The sequence below is a fragment of the Stegodyphus dumicola genome, chromosome 10, assembly GCF_044657685.1.
Source record: "Stegodyphus dumicola isolate Sdum_Otavi_A_Nest chromosome 10, ASM4465768v1".
Classification (NCBI taxonomy): Eukaryota; Metazoa; Arthropoda; class Arachnida; order Araneae; family Eresidae; genus Stegodyphus; species Stegodyphus dumicola.
Window position 1 is genome coordinate 133,854,466 of NC_140777.1, and position 17,933 is coordinate 133,872,398.

The following is a 17,933-nucleotide window of genomic DNA, read 5'->3' on the forward strand; positions in this document are numbered from 1 at the left end:
CCTAATGTGATTTTTATCTAGTCAAAATATTGTCATGGGCACATAAAGTACTCAGAAATCTTAACTGGTTTATTTTTGCTAAATATTTTACAGTCAACCTTCAATAAACCACTATTTGATTAAATCATTACACTGCTTGAACCATATTTTTTGTAAAGTCCTGATCAACTGGATAGGAAAATATGATTTAAAAAAATATGATAAACAACGCAATCATCAACATTAACTGAAATAGATAATTAGATAATTTTAGATTATACCGTCCGTTATACATAAAACGCGCACGCGAAAACGTATTCTGCGCTTGCGCACACCCAAATGCGCAGTCGTAAGAGGTCTTACGCACACGCGTAAACGCCTGAGCACATGTGTCAACGCAGCGCATGCGCAGAAAGTTTTTAGCTTTGAGGTCCGGATTATGGGTGTCCGAATTAAAGACTTTTGACTGTAATTTATGTTAAATTGAATTAAAATAATAACACTGATACTACATGCTTTTATTACCACTCAGCCACTCAGAATAATTTACATTTTACACAAATTAACATTTGAAACACTTCATGTTAATTCTTTCTTTTAGATACAAAGAATGTTTATCAAATGAAGCTATAACCTATCATGTCTGTAGAGATATACCAATAATCTGATGTGTCAAATGGTGTCATCTATTAATATCTCTCATTTTGCATGGAAATAAATATGCATTAACAATATATATCAAATTTAAAATATAAATTCCGACCATAAACTGTTAAAACTTACTTTACATCTAACACATACTCCTCCACCTTCATATTTGCCTTTAGTATTAATACTAAGCTTTTTATCAGCAACAATTTGATCATAATGACACTCATCTGCATGACCATAGCATTCACATTCTGGAAAAGAAATCTGTATAATTATTGCCATTTAATAATTTCTTAATATATTATCTTCAGAAACACATGTACGTAGAAAATACAATAGCCAGATTTTGGCCAGATTATGAAAAGGTTGCCAAATTTTAATAATAACAATAAATATGAAATGAATTTCCAAGTCTTACTGTTTTCAAAAGATATTGCAAAAATTAAAGAAAAGTTTACATTACATTACTTTTTAATATTCTTCCTTGAAGAGGAGAAGCAAGAAAAAAATTAAATAATCATTAATTGTATGAGAAAGAACTACGATTTGTGTAACATAATAAAAATTAATTACTTCATATGGAATTAAAACTTTCCTTTTATGTTCACTTGTGATACAGTGGTTAGTACAGCATAATGAAGATTCTATGTTCAATTTCAAATGAAGACACAGTTTATTTTTAAATACTTACAATTCCTTTAACTTCTCCGAGACTTTAAATATTTGTCACTGGTAATTATCTACTGAACTAGTTGTTCAACTAAGTTCCTCTTTCCCCTAATCATTCTTTAGGTATGAAGAATGTAAAGCATTAAGAAAATTTCTCAAATGTAATTTTACAATACACTGGTTAACATATCAGACTAGTACAACGAAGACTTCGTGTCTGACTTTAGGTAATGGGAGAGTTGATTTTCAGGTATTGTTTTTATCTGAAACTCTTTTTAGTCTTTAAAGCTGGTTTTAATTGTTTAAAAATGCTTAAATTTATATAATATTTTTAAACAAATAGCATTATTTCCAAAAATTTTACATTCAAAATATAGGAAAACAAAATTCTGAGCTGTAGAATGACCATATATAAAATGATGTGCTTAAACTAAAATAAAAGTTTGGTTAATTTATATCAAAATTTTGATAAAATTACCAAATTCTACTAATTTCATTTGAAATCAAAAAATACTGCAACATGAAAGTTTAATAATGATAAGTAATGCATCAATTTGTTAATGCTAAACATGAAGGATTTCTTCTCTGCTTACAACCATCATAACAAACAATATTTTGATTACCTTAAAAAAAAATTTTTTAAAAATATTTAAAAATAAGAGTATGAAAACTTTTTTGCATTGTCTGGTAAAACAAAATAAATATATACTCTATATAATTGTGTTACAAATTATTAGCATAATTCAATGATATTCCAAGTTTTATAAGTTCCTGGGAAAAAAGGCTTCTTCATTTAATTACAATTTGCAATAAATTTCCTTAAAAAAAAGGATGCTTTTTTGAAGTAAGATCCATTATATTCTGAAATATCCAGTTAACATCTATGTTTTTATAGGATTTTTGGTTAATCTTTGTATTATGGTAACTTGGCGGTTTTTTGTCGAAAATTTGGAGACCAACACAACCAGCTACAGCAACCTGCTAGTTTTTGTCTGGACGCCATTTTGTTTTCATGAAGTAAAGGCTTTCCCCCCCTCAACATTTTTTTCCAACAATCTGCTAGCCGAATTACACTTATGCTAGAACTTTTATGGAACAAAAGTGCTTAATCATGACAAGGATTAGGTGCAAAATTGGGAGAAAGTGCAGAATCGTCCACTGCTTGTCACGTTTTTAAGAATTGCACATACATGGTATCATCCATGTACACGTTGACCTATTTTCACTTAAAAAAACATCCCAGAATTGCACAAAAGTGGCATTGCACACACTCTTAACTTTATCCATGTACACTGCTAAAGTCCTAGCTAGTAACCTTTATCACCTTACCAAACTATTGCCAAACTGCCTGTTACCATATTCCAAAGATTAGCCGGACTTTTTTTAATTTAATCTGAAACTAATCACACATTTTGTTGTAATTTAAAATGCTACTATTCCCAAAAATAACTTTTCATTCTCTTTTGCATATACATTTAAATTAATCAATTAATTCATTTAAATTTAAATGCAAGTTGTACAAGATAGAAATATTTTTGCTTATTTTCCTTGGTATGCAACATATCGTTACTCACATATGGATTGATAATTGGCCATTCCTAACAATAGCTGATTAAAAGTCTGGCTATGTGAGCTATTAACTGAGATGTTCAATTTAATATGAACCCATTGTTTCTGCATCAAAAATTAATTCAAATAAAATATAATTAAAGTAAACCAATTAGCAATCGTTTAACATGCAGTCAATATCTGAAAACTCTGGCACAAGATTGAGACATCTCCTCAAATGCCTTCTGCTTGGCACATAAATATACTGTTGTGTGTGTATGAGTTCGTTACGAAATGAATGCACAAATCCGATGAAAAATGAACAAAAATTTATTATTATCACAACAAATATGCTTAAATTTCCTAAAATATTCATGCAGTATTACAATATTTCACAGTAGTTATCGTTTAACTACTCAAACGTTCAAGACCTTAATTCAAAACAGCTAGAGAAAGCTGATCCACGAATTCGCTACAGTCAACAAGAGCAGTTTTCTAAACAAACTCTTAGAACAACAACAAACTAACTAAAATAAATACAAAGTGAGAGGTTTTCCTCCTTTTATAAGATTTTAAATCGCATGCGAGAATTTTCTGGAACTTTCTCGAAATCAAAAAGAGATACTTATTTAATGTTAAATGCAGGCGCTCTTGTATTTTCCATTTTTTGGCTTAGCTTTCCTTTAATATTCATCACGCGCTACACTGCATGGGGAATAAAACAATTTAATTAATAATTCAACTAACATTAGCTATTTAAATACCAAATTCATAACACTGCCCCCTTCCCAAGGACTGCATGTCCCGGGCACTACAATCCCTGGACAGGAAGCCAAGCTTACAACTGTGGCATAAATGCAATAATAAGCATTACATTACAATAATAATAAAAAAATAATAAATAAATAAATAAATGAACAATAAATGCAATCGAATACTAAATACAAATTAAATGCAAAATACAAATCAAATACTACACATTTAGAAACAAAAAGGACCATGGTCTTACACTATTTACAATTATTTACATTACATACTATGGCCATAGTAATGAGCTAACCTGTCGTAATGAACGACTTTAGGTTTAGAGTTCGACGGATCCGAACCACGACGTCATTCAGCCTGTTTAGGACTGTGTGGGGACCATCCCAAGGTGACTTTAATTTAGGCCTGACTCCTTTTCGCCGAATTGGGTTCCACAACCCCACCTTGTCTCCTTTGTTGAATCCAGGGGCGTAGCTAGAGGGGGGCAAGGGGTGGCATCTGTCCCCGGACGCAGAATCCAAGGGGCACCAAACTGATGTTACGACATTTTAGAATTAAATGTTTTCCATCCTTGGCAAGCAGTCGGGGGCACGAAATCTTCAGTTATCCCTGGGCGCTGAAAACCTAGCTATGACTCTGGTTGAATCTATGTCCAGTAGCTCTCGTGTTGTATCTGGTCTTCACTTTCTCTGTCGCCAAATTGATTCGCTTTCATGCAGAACGGTGCATCACTTCAAACCGGGCCTGGACATCTTGAATGTGTTCCTCAGGCGATGAAGGCGCATCCGTAGGGCGACCAAACAGGCGGTCACAAGACAGACGAAGGTCTTGAGCGAAGAGCATCTGGGATGGAGGATAGCCAGTAATTTGGTGTTTCTCTCCGACTCTAGTATGATCTTGGCAGCTTTCTGAGCAGGGTCTTTCAGACAAGATGTCGGCGTTTACAGGTGAAGATCCTCTCTGAGGATGGATAGTCATGTCCTCAGATGCTGAAAGCAATTTGTTGTTTTTAAAGTCTAAGGAAAAATTGTATTTCCTTAAAAAGTCCAATGCGAGAATGCATAGATCTGCAATATCTGCCACGTATGCTGTGTGATGGTAGGCGGCACTTCCAACCGTGATGTTCCTGTTTAACTTCCCAGCTATGTCGATCTTATCACCAGACGCAGTCTGAAGGGTAACACAGGATGGCATCCAAATAAGTTTACCTTTAAACTGTTCAGCTAAATCTCACCGAATGATGGTAACATTAGATCCTGTGTCAATGATCATATTGCAAGGAACTCCATCAATATGCCCATTGATGGACAGTCCGTTACTGTTGCCATTCTCTGTAGAAATCGTGAGCGCTTTAAAACAAGGTTTTTCATTATCTGGCAACCTCCATTCCTCAATATGGTCATTAATATGTTTCCTGTGCCGTTGCTGAGAAATGGTCTCAATTTTCGTACCCTGGGGTGTTCTGCAATTTTTTCGTACATGGCCTTCAGCTCCACAGTTCCAGCACTTTAGTTTCTTGTCAGTCCTTTTCCGTCTCATGGCATTTAATTGTCTGTTTAAGCTGCTCTCTTATTTTCTGTGCTTTGGGGTGTTCTTCAGTTCCTTCGTATGTGGCCTTCAACACCACAGTTCCAACACTTTAGGGTTGGTTTCTTCTCACCAGTATTCCGTCTCAAGACATTCACTGGTCTTGTCAAATCAACCATTTTATTATCCGTGCCCTGGGGTGTTCTGCAGTGCTGTCGTATGTGCCCTTCAAAACCACATTTCCAACACCTTAGAGCCACTTTGTTCTCACTCCTACTCCGTATCAAAGCATTGACTTCTCTGGCTAAATCATCTAAACGAGCCATCAATTGATCCACTGGCTCGTGGACTCGCACAGCTCTGACTGGGTAGCCATGTCTACAAGTTGCTTGCTGAGCTTCCTCGAATTTCATGGCGTACAACAGAGCACTTTTTATGTCTTTCATATCTGCCATTCGCAGAGCTTTCTGTATTTCAGAATCCCTGATGCCGTCGATGAAGTATTGCAAGGACAGGATTTCCCTTGTTTCTGTCAGGCATTCCGAAAAGGCGAGATGAGACAGCCTTTCAACATCCGTGGCGAGCTCCTGAAGTGTTTCGGCAGGCTTCTGTTGACAAGATTTTAATTGGAGCCTGCTGTAGTCTTTTAAACACTTCCCCCAAAGAGCAGCTCTAACGCACCGGACAGAGCTTCGAAATCTAACCTTTTGTTTTCGGGAAGAGTCTGAAGGATATCAACTGTGTCTGCTCTCAAAAAAGCAGTGAGATGACAGGCTTTAGCTTGGGAATCCCATCCATTCGCTTCCGCCACTATAGAAAACTGTGATTTATACACGTGCCAAGAGGTCTTCCCATCATATGTAGATAACTTCAGAGAAGGACGAGCAGGCATGTGTAAAAATTTTAAACCATCAATATTGTTTCCTCCCATTGCCCCGAATTTCTTTAAAATATCCACTTCTTTGGCTACTGCAGAAACCCTATCATCAATTTGTTGTTCGATTTGGTGTTGGACGGCACAAACTCTTCCTTCAATTCGTTCCTCCACAGCAGAAACTCTCTCTTCTATATGTTCTTTTACAGAAGAAACTCTTTCTTCTATTTCTTCTTTCAATGAAGAAACTCAATCTTCAATTTGATCTTTTACGAAAAAAACTTTTTCTTCAATTAGTCCAACTTTATTTTCAACTGTGTCAATTCTGCCTTCCATAGCTTCAAATTTATTTTCTATTATGCAAGTAATTTCTCTTTTCATCTCTTCTTGACTTGTTTCAATCTTTTGTTGTCCTGCTTCTATCTTTTCCTGACTGGTTTGCATCTCCTCTTTAATGGATTTAATCTCTTCTTTAACAGAGTCTTTCATCTCTTCTTTAAATGATGCTTGGCCAGCTTCCATCTTTTCTTGGAATGCAGCAAAAGCACTGATGAACTGCCTCAACTGTTCTTCCATCACTCTAGTAATTGGCACTCAAATCCCACTTCTGACACAAAATTTGTTGCGTGCATACGGGTTCGTTATGAAATGAATGCACAAGTCCGATGAAAAATGAACGAAAATTTATTATTATCACAACAAATATGCTTAAATTTCCTAAAATCTTTGTGCAGTATTACAATATCTCACAGTAGTTATCTTTTAACTACTCAAACGTTCAAGAGAACTTAATTCAAAACAGCTAGAGAAAGCTAATCCGCGAATTCGCTACAGTCAACAAGAGCAGTTTTTTAAACAAACTCTTAGAACAACAACAAACTAACTAAACTAAATACGAACTGAGAGGTTTTCCTCCTTTTATAAGATATTAAATTGTGCGCGAGAATTTTCTGGAACTTTCTCTAAATCAAAATGAGATATTTATTTAATGTTAAATGCAGGCGCTCTTGTATTTTCCATTTTTTTTGGCTTAGCTTTCCTTTAATATTCATCACGCACTCCACTGCACGGGGAATAAAAACTATTTAATTTATAATTCAACTAACATTAGCTATTTAAATACCAAATCCATAACAATACTTTCATCTGCTTTGATTTTGCTGACAATAACTTGTCATTGTGGTTTTGATAGGCATAAGCTTCTAATAAATATTTCAGTAGATGATAGAACAATGTATAAATGTAGTTGTTTTCTGATGAATGCACTTATATTATTGTTCTATTTGCTTCTTCGCAGCTATTTCTTTCAATTTCATAAGTGTTTTGCAGCTTCATACAAAGTTGCAGTAAACAGACAAATATTCACTGGAATGTTATTATTCTTTTTCATATCCATGAGGAACCAATAAAGGAATATCTTAAATACACATAAACAGAAACCAAAATCTGATACCAAACTCAGACATTATATTTGTCACTGGATATCTTCCTGAAGATTTTAATGAAAATAAATATTTATTCACAAATAAAATTTGGCTCCAAATTTGTAACAGGTTATTCGGTTTTTTAATGAGTGTTTCCTCACTTCAGATATTAGGACAAGTTTTGACAACTAGCAACTTTGTGATCATTTCTTACATTAAACTAGATCTAAGAAAAAGTACTCACTATTTCAGAAAAGCACTTTTTCACATTTTCCCAAAGAAAATTATGATTACTGTTTTTAACTTTAAAAAAACACCTTTTTTAATGCATTCTTTACTTAAATTAATATTCTATATGGCATAATATTATATATATATATATATTTAAGGGTTTTAGATTCAGATTTGAATAAAGAATGCTTAATTATAAAGCAATACCTTTGTTATTATACATATAATTATAAAATATTAGCTGAAATGTCATTTTTGTGAAGTAACATAATATAGTCATGCTGTCAAAGTATCATTTCTCTTATCCATACTATTTTCTTGAACACATTCTTAACTAAAGTGGACAAACAGCCTATGGAATATAAAAATCTGCATCCACTTACAATATCAAAGAATAAAATTAATTATGTATTGTTATGATTGTAGATCTTAGCACTTTCAGTTTTCTGAATAAGACAGCCTTCCCAACTTTTTTCCTTTTTAACTTTATTTATTTACAATAAAAAACAAAATATAAGCACATAATATTCACTTTCTTTTTTTGTCTGCCTTCTACAGGACTGGCACTTCATATTTTGCCACCTGGTGTAATATCCGTGGCTTGTAAATAATTCTACCTAATGCCTCCCTAAATTTGAAAAAATTTGCCACTTTAAATCCCGCTGCCTGACACAGCAACAGGTTGTATCAGCTCTAGTGCCAGTCTTAGCTTTCTATACAATACCTTAATCTCATCCCTATTTCTCTCTCTCTCTGCCAGTGGTTACTCACAGTTTTAATTGTACTTGTTCTATTCTTTATATTTGGTGTATTATTTCTTTAAAAATACAACAGAATGATTACAAAACATTAATTTTATGGTGAAGTAAAGAAAGAACAATATGAGAAGGTGGGATGAATCCTCCATTTTCCAGACTGAAAAGTGGGGTGAAATGTCAAATTTGACATCCCTGGGTTTTAACCACTTATCTCTTTCAGAGGTCTTCCTTTTGCAACATAGATGCACCCCTCTGAGAATCCATTAAACTACACACAAGAATCTTTGTTGCAAATAAAAGGTGATTTCTTAAATGGGGAAAAGCATTCGGTTCAAGATTCCCCGTCCTTTTGTTGCTTTTACTGCTACCAAAGCCCCAGCCTCAAAAGGTTAATTAATTTTATGGTGAGGTAAATAAAGAACAATATCAGAAGATGGAATGAAATATTTACATTTACATTTATTTTTTATTTTTATTTTATTTGTTTATTTTCGTCAGGTTTTTTAAGTGAAAAAATTGTAATTCATGTGAAATTATATTCTCACTAAATCTTTTTTTCTTAAAACAACTAAGACCTTGATGTGGCAAAACAACATGAAAACGTGAAATTTTACAAGCTTGCACTGTAGAAACGATATTTTAATGCAGGAAATGTGAAAAATGAGCAATGCCCTCACCAGGACTCAAACCCTGGACCTGTCGAATACGCGCTGAGTGTGCTGACCACACTCAAAAATACCTTATAGCACTACTTTTCTAATCTACAACTTAAAGCAGCCAAAATTTTATAAATTTTTAGAGCTTCAGAACTCAGAAGTTGATTTTAAGTTTACTGATGGATTTAGCTTGATTTTTCAAAATTCTCTCCTCCTTAAAAATATACATAAATACTTTAAAAAAAAAATGATAGAGAAAGAGATATACACACACAAGAAATGAAAAAATACTGCATTTGAAGATTTTTGAATATTATATTTAATATATTTACTTATATTCTATTAATATTTATATTATATAAGTTTTATATAATTACAGTTATATTGCTTACTTTCACATATCTGAGCATCATCACTAGTACCATGATTCCAAGCCTTCTGATTGTATAAAGGACAGCATCTGTCACAATTCTCTCCACAAGTATTATGCTCACATTTACATTGTAACTTCTGGATAAAAATATATCATATATGTAATTTTTATTACAACAGAAGTCCAACTGACAATAAGTACACTTTAAATTCTCAATTATTCATACTTAGTCAGATAAAATAACTGTACAATCAACAGAAGTTTAAGAAGATATTTTAAATCTTTTTAGTAATGTTCAACACTTTTGGTTACAGTTAGAAAAAGTGTGTAAAAACAGAGACAAGACAGAACATAAGACAAAAATTATTTTTAAAAAATTAAATTCCCATTTAAATTGCTTTAATTACATTATGTACAAATGTAATTAAAGCAAATATCTTACAAATACCTTAAATTACAACAAATACCTTAAGGTACAACAAATACTTTAAATTATTTTTCTTTCCAGTATAAGGTTATATTTTACTTCAAAAATAATTAAAATGACCTCATTATTAACAATTAAAATATTGAATTTAGCAAAATAGTAGTGTGCTAATAAAATATTCTTTTTGACAGTTCCAAGCAAACTTATACACTATTATACTGAAGCTGAATTATAAAAAATTTTAATTTGAAAAAAAAATTTAATTAAAGGAAAAAATTTTAATTAAAGGAAAGGAAAAATCTAATATTGGGCAACTATCACTTAAAAGATCATCAGTTTTATGCAATTTTAATTTGTTTAAAATTTACTGTGAAAAATATCTGTTAATTTTTTAAAAATTATACTTTGTTTTAAATCTTTGTTTTAAATTTTAAATGTTAGCACTTATTTTTCAGTGCCACCATTTTAGTTGATCCCCCCAGTGATCCCCTAATTGACGAATACAATCAGGTATAATCTCTGATTATATTCATCAATAAATATTTGGCTACAGCAACCTAGCCAAGAAAAGCACAGACAAAGAAGAATAAAAGCTTCGATGGCAGTTGAAAATAAATTAATTTATTAAAGTTTGTTATTGATATCTTTCCAAGACTTGAGGCCAAATATGAGAATTTAAGGTACAGCACATGAAATTGTACATGAAAATTGTACAAAAAATTTCAAAAATAAGTATGCAGTATGCAGTATTTTTGAAATACAATTTAAATCTTAAAAGGTCATAGGTGTTTCCTTGTGAGCAAAATTTTGAGTGTAACTGCTTTAAAATTAATTTTCATAATTTAGTTTGTTGTACTTAATTCTGCATGAGAAAAAAAAATTCTCTACCCTCCCCCCCCCAACAGCTTTATATCATAATTATTTCCAAAAATCTATGACTCAAATATGATTTTTATAGAGAAAAGATAAAGCTTATTTTGTCCCAGTAAATCTCAAATTTCTTATGAAATTTAACATTTATTGAGCAAGAAAAATAAGCTTTAACTTTTCTCCAAGAAAATGTGCTTCAACAATTCTGTTAAATTAGAATCAAATCCTATACGATTAAAATATTAACCAAACAAGAAAATTCTTCTAAATATAACCAAAAAGTAACTAACCTTTCAACTATGTTCAAAACTATAATAACATTTATTAAAAAAGAAGAAAATTATATTATATTGGTGGCTACTATATTTGGTAACATTCACTTTAATAAGAAATTTGGTGATGACTTTGCAGAAAAGAGCTCATATTTGTGCATGATAATCAAAGAGTAGTATTTACTAATTTTTACATCAGAAGCATGTTATATATTTTGCTGTACATGCCTTATGAACAATTTTTCAGAATTTTTCCTGGCAGGATTATAAAATAATAAAATTATAATAAAAATTAAGAATTATTTAAAATACTTTAGAAATAAAAACCTGCATATATAATAACCGTTAATTTTGTGAACAAAAAGTTAAAATTATGTAATGCACCTCTTTTGTTTTAAAATTTTAGAGTACAAAATAAATAACAAATGTATAGTACAGTAAGTAAATAACACATGTATAATACACAACTTTAGTTTATTACCAAAAAATACAACTATTACTTTTTAACTATAATAGCTTAATACCATATATAAATATTTGCAAAACAAAAGATGGTAAAGGACAATTTTGGAACTACATAACTATTTGATTCATCAATGCCTTTGTTTTAAGGAGCACGATATAATGTCTTGCACCACAATTTTACTGTGTGTAATCTTTGGCATAAATTAATGTCATATTTTTTAACTATTATTTCATAAACAATTAATTACAATGGTCATTCAGATGCCCATATATTTTGTAAGTAAATGTTTAGCATTTCTAGTTTTGTTGTGGATTTTTGTGATGTTGACTGAATATTTCCTCAGACTAATCCATCTGGTTCAAAATTATCTACAAAAATAAAAAATTTTATGCTTAAAATGTTAAAACTAAAACGGAATTTAACTTTTTAAATAATAAATACACATTACTGTTTACTTATTATTATTATTATCATTATTTTACATAAAAAATTACTTTTAAAAAACATTGTTACAATGGCAAATAAAAGTAAAATGATGTTGAGTAATTGTGGTGAGTGGCTTATTTCAATAATAAATTAATTTGGCTTCATAGTTAGTGATTTATGTTTTAAAGACATTAAAAAACACTATTTTTTATAATAAAATTAGGAACATACTGCACATGCACATATTCATTTAGCTTTTATGCATCAATATATCAATTTGTGTATTAAATCAGTTCACCATTCTGATAAACCACACGATTACTTAACTTGCAAAACAAGAACAAATTAAATATAATTCAGGAACAATAATTACTTAAGCTTTAATTGTTATAGGGGAAAATTTGCACATGACAAGAATGACCAGGTTTCAGGTTTCTACAAAGCCTTATTAAGAAAATAATATCTTTGAGTACATTTTTCAAACATATAATTATTTACATTATAACCTCTACATAAACTGAGCCTCTATTGATCAAGAATCAAGGTCTTTATTAACTGAGTCAGCAATCACTTTAAAGAAATCAGAGGGCAAATATTGTAATATTAGAAAGGGTAAACAAAAGTTAGTAATATTTGTGAATTTTCTTATCAGCGATTTATCTTTTGATCATTCTTATCAGTGATGAGTCATTTAATGACCTTCTTAATGTGTGCTAAAGTAAAAAACACGGTTTACATGCCTTGAAGATGAAAGCAATGCAAATAATCAGACACCAGTTAACAATGATTTCACAGGCATGTTTCAAAGACTAAAATAATGCAAAGACATCCCTCAATATAGTATTTTAAATTCAGAAAACAGCAAATCAAGTTTCAAGTGGCAAAGAAATCACATGCACCATAGATTTTGAGAAAAATAAAAATTATAGAGATGTTGAGGATGATAATAAAACAAAAATAGATAATGTGAAATTAACCATGTCAAAACCTTAAGGAAACTCTTTAATTTTTAGAACAGCATTCTGATGCTTTCCCTATTCATGTACAATAATGATAAATATCATTGTTATGTGAATGCTAATTATGTTACTTACACTTTCTATAAACATTTCACTAATGCATTATTTTTTTTTTTTAAATGTTACTAAAATCTTCCCTTTTGATACTTAAATTTAGAAGCTTGGGGGTTGTTTTTGTTTCCAGAGTCTTTTAAATTCTTAAACACAGTAAAGAGCTTTGATGTGTTTTCTTACCATTTTGGTAATGCAAGAAATAGAACAAAAGAGTATAAAATATAATTAATAATTTTTCAAGTGAAATCATTAAAAAAAATCTGAAAGGTTTCAGATTTTAAATTACTTTCAAATGGGCATTTTGTTAACATTTTTGTGTGTTACCTTTATTTATTAAATATCATTTTCTTTGCACCTAAACCATAAAATTCAGTTCAACAGCAACGTCACAAAATAATTTTAAAATGAGCATATCTTTAGAATTTTGGATACACAGTTCGACGCGCTGGAGATAAAAAGGTTTTTTTCTTGCCTAGTGTGTTGCCATTGCTCGCTTTTAAATCGTTGAGTTTGTTAAACAAAAATTCATTAAAGTTTTACAAAATATGAAATCAATAATAAAACAAATTCCAAATTTCAAATTTGGGCTTCCACCTGCCCATATTCGTAGGAGAATTACGTCATTCAAAATTGGATGGCTCTAGATACCGTTGTTTCATCACAATGCACGAAACATACATACATTTATGCAAATTCTTCATTATTTAATTTCTTCAAATATAATACAGGGCAATATTTGGTGGCAACAGTTTGAAAAGTGAAAGGGACTTTCAGAGTGATTAGATGCAAAATCACAAAACGAAACAATAGTCCCTCAGGGACAAAGCCCCTTTGGGCTAATAAATTAAATGGATAACATATTAAAAAAAAATTCAAATGCAATAAAAGTAATTTATACTAGTGCAATAATTAATTTTAAATACTTTTTTAATTCTATACAATTAAATCAATATTTACAAATGCAAAAATATATTATTTATTAAAAGTTTTACTAATTAAATGTTTCAAATGGTGTTCTAATTAAATGTTTCAAATGATGTTAGCTGATCATAATGAAAGAACAACCAAGAATCAGTGCATGTATAATTAAGCAATATAAATGCAACAAAATTGTTACAATATACATGAAGATGTCACATCATAATTGTTTGTGAAACCTGCAACACCATGAAGCAACCACCAGAATTTAATGCACTTTACTATGATAGATATGATTTGTAATGCCAAATAAAATTTATTAAATTTACAGAAGGAATATCAAATGCTAAAAATCAATATTGGGTAAAGTTACCCTGCGCTAAAAGAAGAACTTGCACTCATCATGCCATTGTAAACAAACAGGTTTTGAATGTGTACCAGAGGAATAAGATTCCATGTTGCTTCTATCTGAGCCTAAAATTGATTCATATTAGTTGTGGGACAAGTGCCATGAGCAAGGTTCCCACCCACAAAATCTCAGATATGCTCAGTATCTGCTTGGTTAACAGAAAAGCTAAGAAAGAAGAATTACCCAGCATTCTAAGAAGTCTTAAATATTTCTAACAACATTAGTGCAGCTCTGTTGAAATATACCGCCAAGAATGTGTTGAATGAAGAGTATGACTTCAAGCTTCGCATCTTCCCTGATGTAGCGGTTGTTAGCAACAGGGCTGTGGAATCAGTAGGGAAAATGACTGACTCCGACTACTGGCATTTTAACGATTCCAACTCTGACTCTGACTTCGACTTTGAATCCTTCATATATATGTAAACATATACAGATGGGTATAGCTTATTTTTTAATATAAAAAAGTAATAGATGCTACAGAAAAAAATTGATGCATAGCAAATTTTTTTTATATTAATTAAGCATTTATTATGAAATGGAAAAACTGGCATTAGTAATTTCTAAGAAACAGTAAAACTTCGGCAAGATCCTCTTTGTTAGAGGACCATAGATTCGATTTGATAAACTTCAGATCTAAGAAGTCTTTCCACAATGACTTGAGTAGAAAAAAGAGCTGTTACTGTTAGGGCTTCTTCTTTTAACTTTTCAGGATAGATTTTTATAAGTTCTAAAAGAGGTGTCTTGCAAGAGCAATCATATTTATATATTTCTTCAAAGGCCATGTACAAATCTTGTTTGTATTTTTATATCTAAAGGCTCTTGGTTATTTGTTTTCATTCGCTTTGCCTTAGCCTTTTCAATATTATCCAAATATTTCTCAAAATCTAATTCATCAGTGGAAGAGGATGATAGAGACTCAGTTGCAATATCTGCAGTTTGATTGTTCTGATTTGAATACTCCAGTTGTTCTGATAATAATTTCATTCTTAATGAAAGTTCACATATGGCCTTCTTTGCCTTTTTAATTTGTTTGTCATCCAACAAAATTCAGCATTTTGGATCTACATATATTGAACCTAGCCCAATCTTATTGTCTAGCAAACTAGTTTCTCTTTTCTTCATTGAAGGAATGATTCCTTCTGCAATAAACCCTCTATTTCAGGAAGAACAAACATCACATTCTTCCAGTCTTACCTCTTGTTAATTCTTCAGATTGTAGCTTTTTGGTGGCTATATATGGTATAGAAAGAAAAGTTTCCAATTCTGCAAGATCATTTCACTGTCTTTCTGTTAGTGAAACATTAGGGTTATTTACATCTTCTAACATTCTTGTCTCCTGTTAATTCTTCAGATTGCAGCTTTTTTTGTGGCTATATATAGTGTTGAAAGAAGGGTTTCCAGTTCTGAAAGGATCATTCCACAGTCTTTTTGTTAGCAAAATATTAGGGTTATTTACATTTTTTGAAAAAGTTCTTAATCCTAACAACCACTATATCATCAAATATGTACTTCTCCATTGCATTGCTCCTTTTCCTGCTCGCTTCCTATGAATGGCATCAATTTTGGGAGTTCTAAGCTGCTTGCCTAAATTCACCAATGAGATTAGTAACTAAATAAATCAGTTTAATCAATAATGGCAAATATCATATCCATCCTGCTCCCTTATATTTATTTACTAACATGTCAATAAAATAGAAACTAGTTTAACTCAGTTTGTCATTATTTTTTTTTCAATTCACTTTAACTTCATTTTAAATTTAAACTGTTCAACAAAAACTGGAGTTTGAGTCGACGTGTTTTTTAGTGACTTCTCCGACTCCTCTTACCCAAAAATCTACCTGACTCCACAGCCCTGGTTAGCAAGAATACTTTCATAATTCTTATCAGATGAGATTGCGCATTGCACTCGATGATGCCCCTGACATCCTGCTTATTAATCATTCAGAATGAAATTATGAAGAATGAAATTAAATAACGTACTTCAGAAAAAACATTCACTTCTTTATTGTCTAACTCATAGTTGACCATCATTATATTCCAACTAAATTGAGATTTATCAAGGAAAATGACCTGCTGCTAGTTGTCGTGCCAGTGGCTGCATTAATAAGCTGATTGTAGACACAGGCATCTAATGGTTTTCCAACAGGGAAATCATGTGCAAAGAAACACATGCATGCAATCCATGCCAAGCAGATATCACTAAATTGTTGAAATTGATAATAATACACCCGCAGTAAGCTCCAATGTTGTGTCAATCATTGAGATGAAGCTGCACAGTTGTACAATTCTTTTAACTTGCTTCACAGAGTTGGATTAACTAGGTATTAGAGATGATTTTGCACTGACCATGTCAAAAAAAATTATGTTTCTTTATTATGGAATGATGGAAGAATTACTACCACAAACCATCAGCAGAAAGCAAAACTGGCTGTAAAAAATATCAAACTATTTTTAGTTAAATACATTGCAGAATAATATATATATTAAATCAAAAGTGACAATTTCCTCTTTTAAATGACACATAAAACTAGTTCTTGTTTATATATTTAATGATATAAACATGTACATATGAAATATCACACAGATCTGTCCATATATATTCAAAATTCCTGCAAGTCCAATTTTAAGAGGTATTAGAAAGTACATATTTGTTTCAGCAGGAAAATACTTTTTAAAAGCTGTTTTATTAAACTGCACAAAGCTGAAAATGCAATAAAGTCCAAAAAAAAAAATTTTTTTTTTTTTTTTTTTAAATTTAAAAGGATAAATTACAAGAAACCTTTTTTGGCCCAGTAAGCACTACAAAGTAATTAAGAGGGTTAAAAATAAATATCAGAATCAATGACATTGAGACATATTACACTGCAATAGTCTTGATTCTATAAAAATGTCGAATTCTATTACTTACAGTTCTAATACCTGTTTTGATGATTATAACAATAATTTAAAAAAAGATTTAAAATGCATACTCCAGTTTTCTGATCAGTTTCACAACTAGCTGCATGTCCAGAGCAAGCACACTGGCCCCCAACAGAAATGTCTTTAATGGAGTAAAAATACTAAAGAGGAAATTAATTAATAAGTTAATTCAATAATTATAATATTAACTCATTTTTTATAAAATAAATCAACTCAATGCTTTCATTTAGCAATCAATACTTTTGCAATAGTCTTCTATAAACATGGAATTAAATTATATTATTTGCTCTCTTTTAATCCATCATAACAAAACATGTCAGAGACTTTTCAATGCAATAGCAGAAAAAAATTAAAACATACTTAGAGCTTGAAAATTTTTTAAGCTTATCCACACATAGGTATCAACATACACTTCAATTACTGACATTTAAAATTGTTCATTTAATAGGTTAAAAATTAAGAAGAATCATGTGAATTTTTTCTAAAAACTTACAGTTTTAAGCAAAATTATGTATTTGCATTTCATATTTGAAAGAAGAAGTTTAAAAAAAAGAAGTTATAAAAAAATTAAATAAACACAGAAAATAACAGTAAAATAATAACTAAGAAAACAAAGAAACGTTCTTTTTTTATATATTATTTTAACAATATATTATTAATATCAGGTTTTAAAGAAAGTTTCCCAGCACCCCAAATAT

General features: G+C 30.9%; 1 protein-coding gene across 2 annotated transcripts in view; it reads right to left on the minus strand.

Moving 5' to 3' along the window:
* LOC118179400 (laminin subunit alpha lam-3-like) overlaps positions 1-17,933 on the minus strand; it is a 258,439-nt gene that overhangs the window by 163,223 nt on the left and 77,283 nt on the right. For both annotated transcript variants that reach the window (XM_085825564.1, XM_085825563.1), the window contains exons 7-9: positions 17,286-17,375; positions 9,475-9,592; positions 763-881 (exon numbers count right to left, since the gene is read on the minus strand). In XM_085825564.1, coding sequence (XP_085681690.1) covers positions 763-881; positions 9,475-9,592; positions 17,286-17,375 — 327 coding nt within the window. The remainder of the gene's footprint in view (positions 1-762; positions 882-9,474; positions 9,593-17,285; positions 17,376-17,933) is intronic.